We start from the raw sequence: 17,636 nt of genomic DNA, 5'->3' as shown, positions 1-17,636 counted from the left end.
GTCTCTCGCTATTTTTTATATCTTATTTGGTCTTTGGATCTCTCTTGAATGTCTTTATGCTATGTTAGTTTAGTGCCTTAATGAGCACCCTTTCAGTCCATAAAGGATAATCTGGAAAGTAAAACTACTGCTTCACACCTGATCTCTCCTCTTGTTTGACACCCATGTTTGATTTGTTGTGTCCCTCTAGTTGTTCGGTGGCTGTGCAATATTTTTAGGTTGTTCTTTCCCTGACTTTTTTAGGACTTATTTGTTTTCTATTAGAAGGAGGGTTTTCTTTATAATAAGCTTTAAATTGAGTGTTAGAACCTGTGGAAATGTCTTTATTTTTTATTAGAATATCGTAGATGATTCTTCAGGATTAATGCTTTCTTTATATACCGGACTAATTACATATAACTTCATCATATCATGATCTACTCCTCTGATTTTCAAGGATTAAGTTTGATATTAACAAAGGTCACATGTTCTATGAATATACCAGATATATAGATACAGTGTGGTACATCTCAGTTAATAGCTAGTAGCAAGAATTGGATGCAGATAGAGAGATAGAGGAACTCTTATAATCTAATTACATATTATCATACAATAAAAAATTGTAAACTTCAATTAAGGGAAACAGATTGTACAATATGGTAAGAGTTGATCAAAATCATAAGGAAATTTCTCTCTGTCTGTCTGTCTGATACATACACATGCCCACAAAAATTATGGGGATAAGAGGAATAGGAACAAGATAACAAAGTTCACTGTGCAAGAGCCTCATCATTAAATAATATATGGACATAGCAGCAACACAGCGAAAAAACACTCTCCTATATGGCCCTTAAGATAAGGGGATTTTTTGTTTCTTTCCTTAAATTTCATTTGGTACTTATGTTTCCATAGTTTTTATCATCATCATCATATATATATATATATATATATATATATATATATATATAAGCATTGCGTGGTCAACAGCTTGTAATTCCTTGATATATCTTATTTTTGAAAGTTGAAGTGAATGCTCTTAATTTTTCAGAATCCCAACATAAAGTAGCAGAAAAACATTATTCCTACTAAAAGCATGGATGTCACATGATTTTCGAGTTAGTCTAAACTGAAATTCAAGTTTTATATTACCAAAAACATATTCTGGAGTTGTAGTGTTGACATTTTTGAAGTTGGACCTGTTGTACAGGCAATTATTTTTGGAACTTTTAATGTGAACACCCTTCTTCAATTAGAAATCAAAATTTGCTTCACTATTTATTTATTTATTTTATTTTGAAGGACTGAGCCACACATGAACAACAAATTATCAAATACTTATTTTCCTCTTTTCCTTCTCACAATTGGAATCACTATCTTATTTTAAAATATTTATCCTGTTTCACCTCTTAAATGAATAATGTCAAATGCCATTTTTCATTTGGAAGTAGTACTTCTGATAAGAGATTAATTTCTATCTTCTGAGTATAAATAATTATGGATGACAACGAAGTAATTATGCTCATTCCTCTTAATTTATATATATATATTTCCTACTATGAGTTTCTACAACTTTGTTAGGTCAGAAAATAGTCTCAACCTTTATACTAAAAATTTTACTTTACAAGTTTTCAACCTTTATAATCAACTATACAGCTGCATGAATACTTATATGGTGCGCCAAAATATATATATTTGAATTGTTAATTTCCTGACTTAATATATATATATATATATATATATATATATGTTTCTTAACTTATATAACCTCTTAAAATGTATCAAATTTTTAGTTGATAAAAAAATTTTATTCATAAAAGTAGACATACTTTAAACATAGAGATATTTTTAATATTTATTTTTAATTTAAAATAAAAAAATAAAAAATTATTCAAATATCCTTAAAATTAGTAAACCTCACACACACACACACACACACACACATATATATATATATATATATATATATATATATATATATATATATATATTGAATTTAAATTTATTTTATTTTACATTATTTATTTTTTAAATTTATTTTATAAAATAATTTAAATATGTTTAATCTGATTTTTATATTTAAATAAACTATTTAAATTATATGTAAAATAATATTTAATAACTAAATAATCTTAACAATTTAAAAAAGGGTTAAATATGTTTTTAGTTCCTAAACTATTGGTCGTTTCTGGTTTTCGTCCCTTTTCAAAGTAAGGTATAATTTGGTCCTCATTCTTTTCGAAACGTTTGTTTTAGTCTTCGGAACTTTGGTTTTAGTCCTCATTTTTTGCTAAATGAGGACCAAATTTTTAAATAGTGTTTACTTTTCGAGGACTAAAACGAACGTTTCGAAAAAGAAAAAGAATGAGGACCAAATTGTACCTTATTTTGAAAGAGGAACGAAAACCAGAAACGACCAATAGTTTAGGGACTAAAAACATATTTAACCCTTTAAAAAAATATCAATAGATTTTCAGTTAATATTAATGAAAATTACTTTTAGTTAAAGTGCACTAAGATATTTTCTATTGAAATAATTATTTTTAATTAATATTGTACAGAATTATTTTACAAGGCTGAACATATAAGTTATACTTTATTATGATAAATAATTTATTTTTTGATACATTGCTATTTTTAACTATTGATATTCACTAAGAGTGTAAGTATATATATATATATATATATATATATATATATATATATATATATATATATATATATTAAAAGAGTAAAATTGACCCCTTTATAAAAAAAATTGAAATATGAGTGATTGAGATGGAAAACATAAGAAAAACATATATTTTAATAAGTTTTTGTACAAGAGGATATTGAAAGTTATTTTAAGAAAATCTGGAAAGGTTGGATTACACACACACATATATATATGCAATTATTTATAGAATGAAGAATGGTAGATTGTTGGAGTTTGATTTTTGGCAATCATAAAGTTACAAAAAACACCATAGATTATGTTGTCAAAAAAATTGCAATGGACCACTTGATGAGTAGTTTTCCATTAGAACATCAAAAGCAATAGCTGGCAATGCCATGTGAATAAGGTGGGGCACTTACACATGCATTCCAAATCCCATCACTTTCTTCATTATCCTTATTCACTTCTTTCCTTCAATTTTTGCAAACTTCTCACTTATACAAATCATATAACATTATACACATTCTAATCAACATCCATGTTGCTTCTTTTAATTATTACTGTGCAACCTTTTACTTTGTTTTTCTATTTAATGCATGTTTCACGGATTTCTCACATGGGACACATCTCAACCAAATCACGATATTTCTTCTATTGTTTTCTTCTCAATTTGATATCAAACTCCTTCACGGCATTATCAAATTGTCTCATTGAAGGAACTGAGAGGAAACTGCCACCATTTTTTTAAAGATTAAGATCATCTCATATAAAAAACATCAACATCTGAACATAGTACATGTCAATACTTAGCAGAAATAGTAAGAACCTTTACACGTTATTTACCTCATAAAATATTCATCTCTTTATTGTTCATACAAAGTTGCATGAAGTGTAATAATGACCAAAAAGTGATAGGAGAAGACATGTACTGTGAAGTGATCAAATGACAAAGGAAAAAATGTTGCGTTGTGTGTACCAAAAGCGACATATGGAAAAAGATTCGGATCCTACGAAAGGCACCTTCCTTCTCATCAAACTTTGCAAGCTGCCATTCTTCTCTCAACCTATCAATAACCACCAATCCAACGGTCTGTTTCTCTTTTTTCTCACAGATTTAACACTGCACACCAACAAAATTTCAAATTATAAGAAAAACATATATTTCGTTTTCTTTTCTTTATATAGAACAGCACAAAGGTGTATAAAACAAAAATAGTGTTGTTTTTGGAAGAATATTCTCATTAAATGCTTCAATTATGTTTTCCTATCAGACAAGTTTGGTGAAGATAACTATGGGTTTCAATTTATTTTTTATGCTATTTAGTATTTGGATTCTCACACATTGAATGACATCAGATTTGGCATCTAATCTGGTTTGATTAACTATTTTTTGACTGAGAAAAAAAATACTTCATTTGGTACTTATATTTTTAGGACTGTGAAGTTTTTTTCCTCAGCAAATACATTCTACTAATATCTTAAATTACCATCTATTTTTTATGGTAAAATTTATATTTTTTAGAAAAAATATGACTTTAAAATTTGAATTTTAAAAGCATATATAGATTTCCAACTTGATGGTTGGACCTAATTAACTTGTTTTTAGTTTAGTTAACCTTGAGTTTGTTGACTGTTTTAAAAATAAAAAAGCAAATAAATCAAATTAATTTCAATTGGTGGACTTTTTTTTCCCTATCCGAACTTAAATTGAACTCACCCGTAATATTTCTGTTTTTTTATTTGGAATTTTGTTTAAAAAGTTTTTTTTTCTTTATTAAAATTTATATACCATACTTTTTATGAATTTTTTTAGTATATTAATATATTTTTTTTTCTGTTTTTTAAATTTCTCTTCACATAGTGCATTCTTCAACTGTTCCTATTTAAAATGTTGTAATCTTTACATAATAATTGAGAAAGTTTTGTTTTTTTGGGTGAAATTGATAAAGCGAAAATACTCAAAGAAACTGGAAAAGGTAGAAAGCAACTTATAAGGTAACAGAATTAGGTGAAAAGAGAATATTTTTATGAAAAATAGATTACTAATTTTTTAAATAAATTAAATTTTAGTTTTTAAATTCTTCTAACTATACATTCATCTCATTTCCTATTATACCCTTAATATATATATATATATATATATATATATATATATATATATATCTCCTGTTTCTTCTATAAATAATTATTAAACAAATAATTAAATTGGATATGTAGAAGATATTAAATATTTTCCACCAAACAAAAGAAAGATATTAAACGCAATTAATTTTCATTAATATTTGAAATTAAATAGTACTTTATATAACTAGGTTTGTAGAAGATAAAGAACAAAATATAGCATTAATATGCTAAAAATACCAGGTTGTATTAACAAATATTATTTGAAGGTGATGATGAAATTTTGAATTTAAAAAATCCTTAATTACGCAATAAGTGTTTAAATTGAATTGGAGCTTTTTTTGAGAGAGTTCCCTGAACTCCCTTGCAGCTTGTGTTTCCCTCTGTGTTGTTCATGTCCTTCTGAGGTAGAGAGAGACACCGTGAGCGTTTCCGTTCAGAGACAGACAGAAAAGAAAGTGTTCAGAAAGAAGAAAGCACAACAATGTCTTCCTTTGATTTGTTACTGTTTTCTCTGAGCAGGGCCTTGTGTAGTCCCATCGCGGTTTTCTTTCAGATCCAGGTTTTTCACTTATATCACTTTTTGATCTATCTCTGTTTAAAGCTTTTGATTTTGGGGGTGACTAATTTTGTCTCAATTATTGTTCAACTAATTCAGCATTTGTCTCTTGTTGGTGGGTAGATATTCTTTCTTTCCTGGCATTTCTTGGCTTCCAGGTTTTTGTGGGAACCAATATGAACTTGTTCCTCTTCATTCAGTATCTCTATGCGAGGGTTTTTCAGCTGAGTTATGATGGTTTTGGTACCGAACAAAATTGTGCTTTTTATGTTTTATTTGTTTGTGGTTACAAAGGGTCTGGGGAGGGAAAGTGGGTATGTCTGGATGACGTGCTTCCCAATGGCACTTGGTGAAACACGAGATAAAGCTCCTGTGTTGGTAATGATGCGTTTGATTTAAGCAATTGGGGCAATTTGCTAGTTCTTGAATTAAATTGAAGTTTCTTTTTTCTATGGGTTGTTGAAACCAATTTCTGCCTCCAGGAAGAGGATTGAATTCGTTTTGTGTTTTGTTTAAGTTTGAGAAAGTGACCTAGTTTAGCCTGGTAGGATATGGATGGAAGTCTCCAGTATTTATTTTTTATCTGTGAAATCTTTTTCACAAATTTTATTCTCGCCCAGAAATTTTGACAGTTGAGGTACCGGCATGTGTGTCATTTTTATTGATTTAGCATCCGGAATCCCTTTAGTTGGGATGTCTATATAGACTTTAAATTAACATTTAGAAACAGAAGAAACAATATAAATAATTGAGATAGAAAATTATGCATTGTTGAAAGGGATTTCCCTTGAGCTGCATTTCAAGCTCAGGTTGTAAAATTGCATGTTTGTTGAATGAAATGGAAATAATAAAGGAGGTAATGGAACCTTAAGTGTCAGAATATGGGCTATGTGTATTTGTGGCAGTCTTAAGTATGGCAATATAACTCTTGCATTTCACTATTGAATGATAATTATCTATGTTTCCTTAAATTGAAATCTCGCTTTGTTTTCTCCACCGTTTTTTTTAAGAGAACATTGCATTAAAACCTGAATTTTATGTTTGCTCTGCAGGGGTGTATGATTTGCTTAACACTTGCTCTTGGGTGGGCCTGTGCTGCTTATGTGAGGTAGTCACTGATATAAATCAACTAGGAAATACTTTCATTTCATTGAGAAATTTACAGTTTTTTTCCCCCACTCACAGGAACAGAGAGATCAAACAAATGAAGGATTGTATGAAGAATGGCAATAGCTTTTCTTTCCTTTCTCATGACATTAACGAACTTGAGCACTCCTACCAACTCAATCTTCCAAGAGTAACTGTGATTATGCCCCTAAAAGGGTTTGGAGAACATAATCTCCATAACTGGAGGAGTCAGGTGATAACTTATATGACATGTCCCTGGAATTTATTTGAGGTTTCCAATATTTTGGTTTCTGTGCAGTGCCTTTTTGGTTCTTTCACAAGTAATAGTAATACACTAGAAATAGGAAAGTTGGAATATAATTCGATCTTGTATGATTTATGTATTTCACACACTTTCTCTTGCATTTTCCTAAATTTGTAATTTAAATGGTATGATCTATTGTCATTGTAGTCATACTATTAGTTATTCAGTTTTGTTGCAAAGTAAATAATAATTGGTTGTAATTGTGAACAACTGTTGTCCACTTTCTTTAATATCTGATTCTGTTCATTTTAAACACAGATAACATCTCTATATGGTGGTCCTATTGAATTTCTTTTTGTGGTAGAAAGTATCGAGGATCCTGCTTACCATGCTGTATCAAGGCTAATAGCAGAATTTGAGGTATAAATAAGCTCACAAGTTATTCTCTCATGTTTTTCATTTTATTTCCACTTTCATGTCTTTCATTATTTGCGTTTAAGTTTTGCCGCTCACACTTCTTAGTCTTTTCAATTAATTGCTTTGCCCTGTTGGAGTTAGTTTTTTCTGTTTTGGACTGTCTCCATTACCTTGTCTGTGTCTCATTCACGCTAAATACATGCCTATTTGATATATGCAGGATCATGTTGATGCTAAAGTTGTTGTAGCTGATTTGTCAACAACTTGTAGTCAAAAAATTCACAATCAATTGGTATGGAATTTTGTTGACATATATTTTTGATAGTTTTTTCAAATATTAAGTGTTGCCTTGGGGCCATGCTATATGCGGAACGTAATCCTATCTTCCTTGTATTTTGTGGAAGTCAATCTGAATCTATGTTGAAAATGATGATCTTGGATTTTAGAAAGCACTTCTCTATATGTAACACTAACTAGGCAAATGCATATGTGAAAGACCAGGGTTAACTCGTAGAAATCCCACATTGAAAATTGGTTCATGTGCATCCTTGTTGATTTCCTAGATTGTCCTTGCTAGATGCATTTTACCAATCACACGTGTATTGAGTGGTCTTAACACCTGTGCAGGTTGGAGTGGAGACAATGCATAAAGATAGCAAGTATGTATTGTTTTTGGATGATGATGTTAGGTTACATCCTGGATCAATTGGAGCACTCACTCGTGAGATGGAGAAGAACCCTGAGGTCTAACTTAAATTTGTTTATTGTGGTTCTTTTCTAATGGATTAATTATAACTATTGTGGTTTCACTTCCCTGAATTAATTTATTATGGTCTTAATTCTTTGATGCTTAGCAGATATTTATTCAAACGGGATACCCTCTTGATCTGCCATCTGGAAGCCTGGGGAGTTACTGCATCTATGAATACCATATGGTACACAACTTCCTCTGGATTTATATCTCCAATCTCTGCAGCACATGTCTGTGTATAAGATTGAGTTTTCTTTTATTTTCCTTTTGTTATAAAGTGTACAAGTCCTACAAATGAAACTCAGCTAATTGAATGTTACTCAAGTTTCAGGATTTATTGGCTAACTTTTAGTTTGGATTTTTTGTAAATCCTAATATTTGACGAGATTTAGTTATAATAATTCCACTCTTTTGCTCCTAATGTGCTTTTATTTTATTTCACAGCCTTGTTCAATGGGCTTTGCCACTGGTGGAAAAACATTCTTTTTGTGGGGAGGGTGCATGATGGCAAGTAGCTTTTACTGTTCTTTTTTACTCAGTTGATGCTTTGAAGAAACTATGTTGTAACTATTTAGCTTTTTTTTTTCTTTCAGATGCATGCTGATGACTTTAGGCAAGATCGTTACGGTGTAGTCTCAGGACTTAAAGATGGTGGATATTCTGATGATATGACTCTTGCAGCCATATCCGGTTAATCTTTGGTTCTCTTATCTTTTTGTTTATGTTCACTTTGTCATTGTATACAACTACTTTATCTGCATCATTCATTGAAAATAATGATTACTTGAAGATTGATCCACGAAGAAGCTAATTCCTTATAGATTTGGCAATCCTATGAACAATTTCTTCTTGTTTATGTGCATCTTGCAGAAAAATGACATTGAATGATAGTAGTTTTCTTTTGGGTAATGTTGTTTTCATTAAACTATTATTGTGCAAGAGACTGCTCCACACACTCACATACATATATGACATCATTTTTTTGGCAATGTAATAGGCTCTTACTCATTCCATTTGGATAGACTAACCTTTTATGGTACATATTTAATGTTTTTTTCCTATCATTTCATTCCTATTTATTGAGTGAGTTCATTGCTATTGAATTTATACAGATAAGTTGGAAAATAATGAGAAAAGAGAACATGTATGTGTGTGTATTTCATTTACAGATGTTAATGTTTTGTACTAACCACTAATAGTCCTACTTATACTGATAATATAGGCCAAAATAGTACCGTTGTGAATTTTGTTATACCCCTACTTAATAAGTCAACTAAACAAAGGAGTCATCTAAAAGAATAAGAATCTTAATATTCTAACAAGTATTACAATTTATTATACAGGGGCTCACAAAAGGCTCATTACTTCTCCCCCTGTTGCTGTGTTTCCTCATCCCCTTGCAAGTGATCTTAATTTTGGAAGGTTTGTGATTATTTCTCATCTTAAATTGTGTTTCTTTGCATATTTGATGATTTACTTTCTTTTTAACGTTTGTAGATATTGGAATTACTTGAGGAAGCAAACATTTGTTTTGGAGTCCTACACAACAAATGTTAACTGGATAATGAATCGTGCATTGTTTACTACACACTGTTATTTATCATGGGGATTTGTAGCACCATATGTTATGGCGATGATTCATGTTGCAGCAGCCTTAAGATTTTACAATAAAGAGTTCTTTCCTGAAGAAATTACCTACAGTTCTGGTGGTGAGCACACTACTTTTCCTTTCTAGGTATGTTGTTAGTGTGTGGATTAATGGATAAAAAATGACAGGATTATGATGCTGAAACAGGATTATTGTTCAACTTATATGCAGTTTTAGAAGCTCTCTATTCATGAGTATTTGTGTGATTTTTTCGTCTTACATGATTTCATAAATACTTGTTATTATATAAGTTTATTGGAATTTTATTTATGTTAAGGGTTATTACCTTCTGTGGAATATTATATAAACTGATAACTGCTATCAATATGGTTTGGATTATCTTTTTTAATAACGCAATGGGATGACAAGAAATTCAATCCAGCCATAACATTCTATTCCCATTGTTATATGCTACATTTCCACTGTTGCTATTTCTGTATTTGCCATGAATAGATGGGGCTGTAGGAAAACATAAATGGGGTGTACTGCATTATTGTGAGATGAACTTTTTCCCATGAAACTTTACATTTTCAGTTCTTGCGTTTTTATAAGTACCTTTTTCCCAGGGTTGTTATTGGTGACCATCCTAGCCATATGCACTCTTGTTGAACTTCTTTCAATGTGGAACTTGACGCGGATAGAAGTCCAGCTGTGCAACATGTTGTCTCCGGAGGCGCCACAACTCTCCCTCGCATCTTATAATTGGTGTCTTGTGAGTATTTTCGTCTTGCCTGTTTTTTATGTGGACAAATTTGACAGGCATTGTTTATCATTGATGTCTTGTACATTTTTACTGTAAAGTTGAGTTCTTCTGAGTAAATCTTTATGTATCAACCTTGTATTCCAATTTTATAGCTAACGATGATATTCAAGGGGAGGAGAACGATGCAGTATTTAATGACTCCTCATATTCTAAAATTTGATAAAACAACAAACATAAATTTTGAGTCCAATCAAACATTGCAAGCACAAAGAATTGACGTGGGTCAGCCACTGGCATAAACACGTTGAACTATGGTATATAAAATTGAGAAAGTAATGCATGGACTTGTGAGTATATGTTGGAAAAATTTATATTTGGGGATGATTATGAATGTAGTATTATGATACAAAGGGTGTTAAATATCAAACAAGCCTGCTACTAGTTGGTAAAGTTAGAAAGTGACTTCTTTTGAACAGGTGTTCATTGCAATGCTGGTGGATAACTTCCTATATCCCGTATCTGCCTTCCGCTCTCATTTTTCACAATCTATCAACTGGTCTGGTATTCGGTACTATTTGAAAGATGGGAAAATTAGCAAGGTAAGATGGTTGTTGATGCTTTATGTAGTCTGTGATTTCCTTATTAGGCCAGTGCAGGGGTGCCTAGCTTTTATAAGACCAGATTAACTCTAACAGCTGTTTCCTTAACCAAAATATATTCCTTTTTTTGGTATGTTATGCAGATTGAAAGAACTCAAAGAAGCAAGGATATGGGTCCAGTTTTCACAGATTTGGGAGGAAAACATTTATACGGAAAGAAAGGGATGCCCACTAGAGGATCATTCCTGAGTTCTTTGTCCAGAAGTTTGGCACAATGGCATCAACCCAAGAAATTTGATAACTAGGAAACCTTCTCTTCTCTCAATTTCCTTGCCTCACTCGGGAAGCTTGGGTGTTGATAGATCACATTGGTCTCAATTATTGTTTGGTGCATTCATGATTGATTGTTTTAGTGTGGTAGGAATTCCAGTTCCATTTTTTCATTGTCCATTCAATCCATATGATTTTTTTATAGCCCAGGCCTTCTCCCTTAGGGTTGATTTTGTAATTGTAACGGTTCGGTGATTGATTTATGTAATACAGTGATCAAGAATTGCAGAATTATATAGGTAGCCATTTACATCCACATCCAGACAATGGGTAAGAAAAACATCTAGTTTATTCTTTTTATCGATTCATTAATTTAACTTTTATTTTTACTGTGGAATGATTACATGAAGTGTTTTAAAATTAATAAATAACTCAACAAAATATGAGTAAAAGAAAATGAAATTAAAAAGGTTTAAATTCCTTTTTTACATAATTACAAAAAAAAAAAAACATTACAAAACATGTTATTCCTACAACAACGCTTCTATTCGTGTCACCAAAGAGAACTGTTGCATTAGATTGCAATATCATTGGCATGGTTTTAAGCAATATTTTAAAAACCATTTTCTAAAATTAATTGGTATCTATCAACACCTAATTTTATCTTTATATGGGTAAATGAAACGTGTTTAAAAAACTCCAAAAGAATATTTATTTTTCCTTTATAGATCAAAGTCAATTTATGTACTTCAACTTTATAGGAGTTCTTTCATTTAACATATTTGGGTTTTTTAGTCTTTAAATATAAAAAAAAATAACATGATTTTTTAGTCTTCTAATTTAGAAATCGTCTAATTTAGTTCATTAATATGTCATTGTTAAAGGTTGTTAAGGCGATTGGCAATATATTTGTAGACAATTTTGGAAAAATTCAGAACTTAAATTAATGAATAAGATTTTAAGATAAAATTTATAATTTTAAACCACCAACATAGTATAAATAATCCAAATCATTAAAAAGAAAAAAAAAAGGAGAGAATGAAAAGAAAGAAAGAAATTGAAATAAAAATATGAAAAGATAATTATAAATCATATTTTTAAAACTGAATTATTCTTTGCAAAAGCTGAAGATTTGCTTAAACCCATTTAGTAGTATATATCCTTTTACAGTGATGGTATATAGGTTTAGAAATAGTTAATACTCACTTATTACTTAGCATTGTAAGATGGTTAGTGATGGTATATACCTATATTTATATAGGTTTAGAAACAGTTAATATTCACCTATTATCTAGGATATAGGATAGGAAGATAGAACAAAATTATAATTTGTTTATAGTAAGACAGAACAAAACTAGAATTTGTTAAGTAGATTTCATACCCAATTTCAAAATTCAAATATATCATACAATGCTGTTCTATTTTATGTCAATAAATTTTTCATCATCATGTCAACAAATTAAACTAAATTATAATAATCTTAACACATTTTGGTACGTTGATATGTAAGTGAAAGAAAACACCTAGAAACTTGGAACTTTGTAATCTTCCAGACAAAACAGACCTACACTGTAGTGATGGCTTTTTATTGTACCTGCTCAATTTTAAGAAACCAATAGTAATTATCTTTATAGAAGATTACTGGTAAAATATTATATTGTATTATTCAATTTTATATATTTGAAACTACTAACTTCAATTTGTTGTGTTTTATCTCCACTGATACGGAAGATTGACTCAGTAACTTGCAAAAGAAAAGAAACAAGGAAAGATATGCAGGGTGAAAAATTCAAATTAATTCTCAACAAAGACAAAAAACGAACATGCTATAAAAAAAAGAGTCTTGGATTCAACACTGGGGGCAAGCTGTAATGATCTTTCACATTTTTCAATAAGGTCTCCATTGTTGCATTTGTTTATGCAATATCTTTACAAACTAATTTCATCTGTGTCTCACTGAAGCCTGCAGCGATAGATTGTGTGTAATTATTTGAATTTGAAGAGATTTTGTTCTCATACGTGTATAGCTGTATTAAAAAAAAATGGTGCCTACTTATCTGTAGTAGATGGTATCTCCAACACAGGTTGATTAATATATTTTTTAATCAATATACTCATTTTTATGTAGTCTTTTTCTAGATAAAAGAGTGTTAACTATGATAGAATATATTTTATAGCGACATGTCAGTGCTCTCAATCTTTTATAAAATATTTTCTAGTTTCTTTTTATAGAATATATTCCACCGAAAGTCAGTTCACCTTAGCACCAGATATTTGGAATGACTTTTTGACTAGTACACATGGTGCCACTTTTCAAAATTATAAAATTACAAAATTTTCTTACAATTGTGGGAGTGTGATGGTGTTGCTCTTCTGTTAAAATTGAAAGTTTATTTCAATGATATACATAATAATAAATTATACTATAAAAAATAAGACAATAATTACAAAACAACACAAGTAACTGTGTGTAAATCTTGTCAGTATCTAAACTACATTAAACTATGTATGCATGGGTGAGTCCTTGTCCTTTTTTTACGCAAATAATTTGTGAGACTACTTTTAATGATTACGAACTGTCACAAATATTTCTCTAAAAAAAGACATTTTATCATTGATAAATTTTGAAAAACTAAGTTAATTTCATAATTAAGGGAATTGCTGAAAAAGCATGAAGAACAGAATAAAGCAAGGAGCAAAGGAATCCACAGCAAGAAAAAGTTTCCCGATTTCCTTTTTCTGGATTAACATGGCTGCCAAGAGGGAGAAAACAGTGATGGGGTGTTGCCTCCGTGGTTCCTCAGCTACAGCACCACTCATGGGAACCTCCATGCCTGCAACTGCAAGTGTTGGAAAAGTTGTCATACAAGTAGCAGCTTGTAGAGTTCATCTGATGTATGAAGGAGAAGCTCTTGAACTGGCTCAAGGCCACTTCATGATCGTGAAAACCTTCGAAGAGAATGTGTCTCTGGCTACAATCATAAAAGTGGGAGATGATCTTCAATGGCCTTTGACAAAAGATGAGCCAGTAGTTAAGCTGGATGCTCTCCATTACCTGTTTTCCTTGCTGGTGAAAGATGGTGAGCCTCTCAGCTATGGTGTGACCTTTTCAGAAGCTACTTTGGGAAGTTTGAGCTCGCTGGACTCGTTTCTCAAGGACCACTCTTGCTTTTCTGGCTTCAATTTCAACAAGAAGAACAATCTAGATTGGAGGGAGTTTGCTCCAAAGGTTGACAATTACAATCATTTTCTGGCCAAGGCTGTTGCAGGAGGAACTGGTCAGATTGTGAAGGGCATCTTCATCTGCAGCAATGCTTACACCAATAAGGTTTTGTTCTCTTGTTGACTCACTAGAGAGTAATTCAGTGTTTTCCCTTTGCTTTTCACTTTTATTTTATGATGCTTGAACCTTGTAATTTCTTGAGGCTAGAAAAATGTGTCTGTGACTGAAAGACTGATGATGTCGAACAGAACACAATGTTAAACTATTCTCTATATTCATGTACTCTGTCTTCATTTTAAGTTTGAAGCCCAGAAAATCAAGTTTTGAACTTTACTGCTAATAAAGTGAAAGGTGAAATTGTTACAAAAATTTATCGTGGGGTAAAGCCACCCCAGAAAGTTTTCCATATTGCACTCTCGTTAGAAAATTTTGTAGCAGTTATATATATCACTAGAATATTTTTGTTAGTAACACATTTACATGAGCTTTTTGAGACTAAAACTCAAGTGAAATTAATTACAAAGACAGAGTTATAAACATCAAATGAATAGTCTGTCTGAAGAAAAAAGAAAGAAAGACAATCAAAATGCTGTTTATACCAATAAATGTCTAAAACTTGCTGGTTGGAAAATCACCAGGTCCAGAAAGGAGGAGAAAAGATCCTAAATAGTTCTGCAGATGAGAAAAATGGTGTTGCTGTGGCCAGGGAAAGCATGAAGGGCAAGACTCTGAGCGCCTCAAAGAAGAACAAGATTAATAAAAATCTCAAACGGTATTCAAGGAATGAAACTGGACACATAAATCATTATGTTTAGTGCACATGTGAATGAGTAATAATAAATGTCTCTTGTATTTGCATTATAGTGTGAGAAATGTGTCCAAGATGACAGAGAAGTTGAGCAAATCTCTGCTTAATGGTGTTGGTATAGTGAGTGGATCAGTGATGAATCCTGTGCTTAAATCCCAACCAGGAAAGGCATTCCTAAAGATGCTTCCTGGGGAGGTTCTTTTGGCTTCCCTTGATGCAGTGAGTAAGTAAAAGTTAAAACCATCTGAAACACTTCAAACAGTACTTTTTCTTTCAGCTAAGCACCACCACCCTGACTTCTTTAATTTCTGACTCTTCTAATGTGCTGCAGACAAGGTTCTTGATGCTGTTGAAGCTGCTGAAAAACAAACTCTTTCTGCCACTTCCAAAGCTGCATCAAGAGCGGTTTCTAACAGGTAAAGGACATCGCACAGAAAATAAGTTATGCAGAGATTAAATGTAGCCTTATTTTAAGTTTAAGCAAACTAGTTACTATCTTTTTACAAAATTCTTAAACTCTTAGATATAACTTTTACCAGAAGAATCTACTCTAAACTGTTTAAAAAGTACTTCAAATAAGAGTAGATTAAATGTTATACTTATGATATGATATTTAAGTAATATGCATATGCTTTTTTGCCTATAGTTGAATTTAAAAGATGAGATTTGGTAATAGGTTTGGGGAAGGTGCAGGGGAAGCTACTGAACATGTATTTGCAGCTGCTGGACATGCTGCAAACACTGCTTGGAATGTCTTTAAGATACGAAAAGCTTTAACTCCAGCTTCTTCAGCAACCAATGGAGTGCTCAAAAAAGCTGCCAAGGTTCCAGCTTTTAAATAAAAAACCAAATTAAGTTTCTTTTTTTGTTTGATTATGAAAGGTTTAATGAAGATAAACACCATGTGGTGGAACAATTTGTACCTATTTTAATCACTTCAGGCTTTCACATTTTAATTGGTAACCCATTTTAGATGGAGTATCAACACTAAATAGAAATCGTTAGATAAAAAATGTTATAATTAATGAAGAGAGCAGCATTATCTGTTTCTAAAAAGGTTTACTTTTTACAATGATTTTGATTATGATGTGAGTTCCAATATTCTTTTAATTAACCAACTTAAGTTATTCAATGTTTCATGAAGAATGCTCACATAAACATAGACTAGTGAAATAGGTCTTGCCGTGAGATTTTATTTTATTTTATTTTATCATTGATGTTTGAGAGATTGATTATCACACAGCAATAATAGCGTTTACATTTTAATTTATGAGAGCAGATGGATAATGTATGTGACAAAATGGATCGCTGGTAAAAAATGTGATATTGGATCAAATTAAAACAACTTGAAGCCATATGATAAAATATAGAAATGAATTTTAAATACTGAAATTAAATTAAATGCAAACCTATCTAAATTTATCACTTAGTTTGCAGCAACAGTTAAAACTTAAAAGAGCAAAAACAAATGTTTTCATTTAATTTAAATTTAGATAGGTCTGCATTTAATTTAATCTCAATATTTAAAATTCATTTCTATATTTTATCATATACCTTCAAAGACAAAAAAAGATTTCATCATATTTAAACTTTACTTATAAATCTAATAAATAAATTAGTTCTATTTTAGTTCACCCATAGGAGTTTACAATCCGCATGAGTCCATTCCATCTTAAAACAGAACAAAAAAAAAATAAATGAAGGAGTGAGAAATAATTAGAAAAAAAATAGAAATACAGAATTGCATTTGATTAACATATAATTAAAAAAAAACATGTAGCATTGTGAAAATTTTAAACACTTGTTATAGCTATATTTTAACTACCAACAATATTTTTGCCATTTTATTTTAAGGAACTAAAATAAAAGTATTTCTTTACCTAAAGTTTATTTTATTTTATTTTGAAAATTATCAAATTATTACAGAGAAGTGTATATAATCCGCAAATTGTTTATTTCCTTTTATTATTCTGCATGATTATGCGATCGGATTATAAAGATACTTTAATAAGCATATATTGGTTAAAATGATGTGAGAAAATATATAAAAATATTTTGACAGTAATGGTTTAAACAATATTAAAAATCGCAACATAATTATGTGTATTTTCAGCTTTTACAAGTATTTGATAGCTTCTAATACAATTAAAAGAAATTAAGCGTAATTTAAAAAAAAAAAAGAAATATAGATAAAGTGTGTTTAAAAATAATACTTCAAATCATCTAACAAGAAGTAGTGTTTCAAAGTAAGACTTTATTATTATCTTTTTAAATAATTGAAGTTATGTTTTAAAATATAATTTTAGTTCTTTATTTTTATTTTCAAAGGTAATTTTAAGTAAAATATTTTTAATTAAATTCAAATGAGATTTCTATTTTTAAAAAAGCTCATTTATAAATATATATTGTAAATCATGTTTTAAAATACAACTTATGATGTGCTGATTCTTTAATTTTATTTGCAAATTGCCATTGTATACTTTGGAAACCTAATGAGACGATAAACACAGACAAGACTATAAACCTAATAAGA

The 17,636-nt window shown here is 30.4% G+C and overlaps 2 protein-coding genes across 5 annotated transcripts; both read left to right on the top strand.

Moving 5' to 3' along the window:
• The first annotated feature begins 5,095 nt into the window (after positions 1–5,095).
• LOC124820025 (uncharacterized) lies at positions 5,096–11,388 on the top strand. Its single transcript, XM_088103115.1, has 14 exons — positions 5,096–5,315; positions 6,365–6,420; positions 6,498–6,672; positions 7,003–7,104; positions 7,322–7,393; positions 7,729–7,845; positions 7,959–8,036; positions 8,297–8,359; positions 8,446–8,542; positions 9,196–9,274; positions 9,350–9,561; positions 10,067–10,212; positions 10,680–10,802; positions 10,946–11,388. The coding sequence occupies exons 1-14, from the start codon at positions 5,238–5,240 to the stop codon at positions 11,105–11,107; spliced, it is 1,560 nt and encodes a 519-aa protein (XP_087959241.1). The 5' UTR covers positions 5,096–5,237; the 3' UTR covers positions 11,108–11,388.
• Positions 11,389–13,723: 2,335 nt separating this feature from the next.
• LOC124845056 (senescence/dehydration-associated protein At4g35985, chloroplastic-like) lies at positions 13,724–16,066 on the top strand. 4 transcript variants are annotated; one of them, XM_047322090.2, is made up of 5 exons: positions 13,724–14,400; positions 14,934–15,067; positions 15,160–15,326; positions 15,435–15,519; positions 15,780–16,066. In XM_047322090.2, the coding sequence occupies exons 1-5, from the start codon at positions 13,744–13,746 to the stop codon at positions 15,943–15,945; spliced, it is 1,209 nt and encodes a 402-aa protein (XP_047178046.2). In that variant the 5' UTR covers positions 13,724–13,743; the 3' UTR covers positions 15,946–16,066. The 4 variants fall into 4 exon arrangements, with proteins under 4 accessions (XP_047178046.2, XP_087959238.1, XP_087959240.1 ...); XM_088103112.1 differs by having other exon boundaries at positions 13,753–14,400; positions 15,160–15,322; positions 15,797–16,066; XM_088103114.1 differs by having other exon boundaries at positions 13,757–14,400; positions 15,797–16,027.
• Positions 16,067–17,636: the final 1,570 nt, after the last annotated feature.

The sequence above is a fragment of the Vigna umbellata genome, chromosome 1, assembly GCF_029865625.1.
Source record: "Vigna umbellata cultivar VRB3 chromosome 1, Vumbellata_1.0, whole genome shotgun sequence".
Classification (NCBI taxonomy): domain Eukaryota; kingdom Viridiplantae; phylum Streptophyta; class Magnoliopsida; order Fabales; family Fabaceae; genus Vigna; species Vigna umbellata.
This window is presented reverse-complemented; position numbering and strand designations above follow the sequence as displayed.

Excerpts from the sequence above, each read along its gene's own strand:
- LOC124820025 (XM_088103115.1), top strand. The coding sequence starts at position 5,238 with ATGTCTTCCTTTGATTTGTTACTGTTTTCTCTGAGCAGGGCCTTGTGT. Across the intron at positions 6,673-7,002 it reads TCCATAACTGGAGGAGTCAG|ATAACATCTCTATATGGTGG; the intron begins GTGATAACTTAT and ends TTTTAAACACAG. Across the intron at positions 10,803-10,945 it reads AAGATGGGAAAATTAGCAAG|ATTGAAAGAACTCAAAGAAG; the intron begins GTAAGATGGTTG and ends TATGTTATGCAG.
- LOC124845056 (XM_047322090.2), top strand. The coding sequence starts at position 13,744 with ATGAAGAACAGAATAAAGCAAGGAGCAAAGGAATCCACAGCAAGAAAA. Across the intron at positions 15,327-15,434 it reads GGCTTCCCTTGATGCAGTGA|ACAAGGTTCTTGATGCTGTT; the intron begins GTAAGTAAAAGT and ends AATGTGCTGCAG. Across the intron at positions 15,520-15,779 it reads TCAAGAGCGGTTTCTAACAG|GTTTGGGGAAGGTGCAGGGG; the intron begins GTAAAGGACATC and ends ATTTGGTAATAG.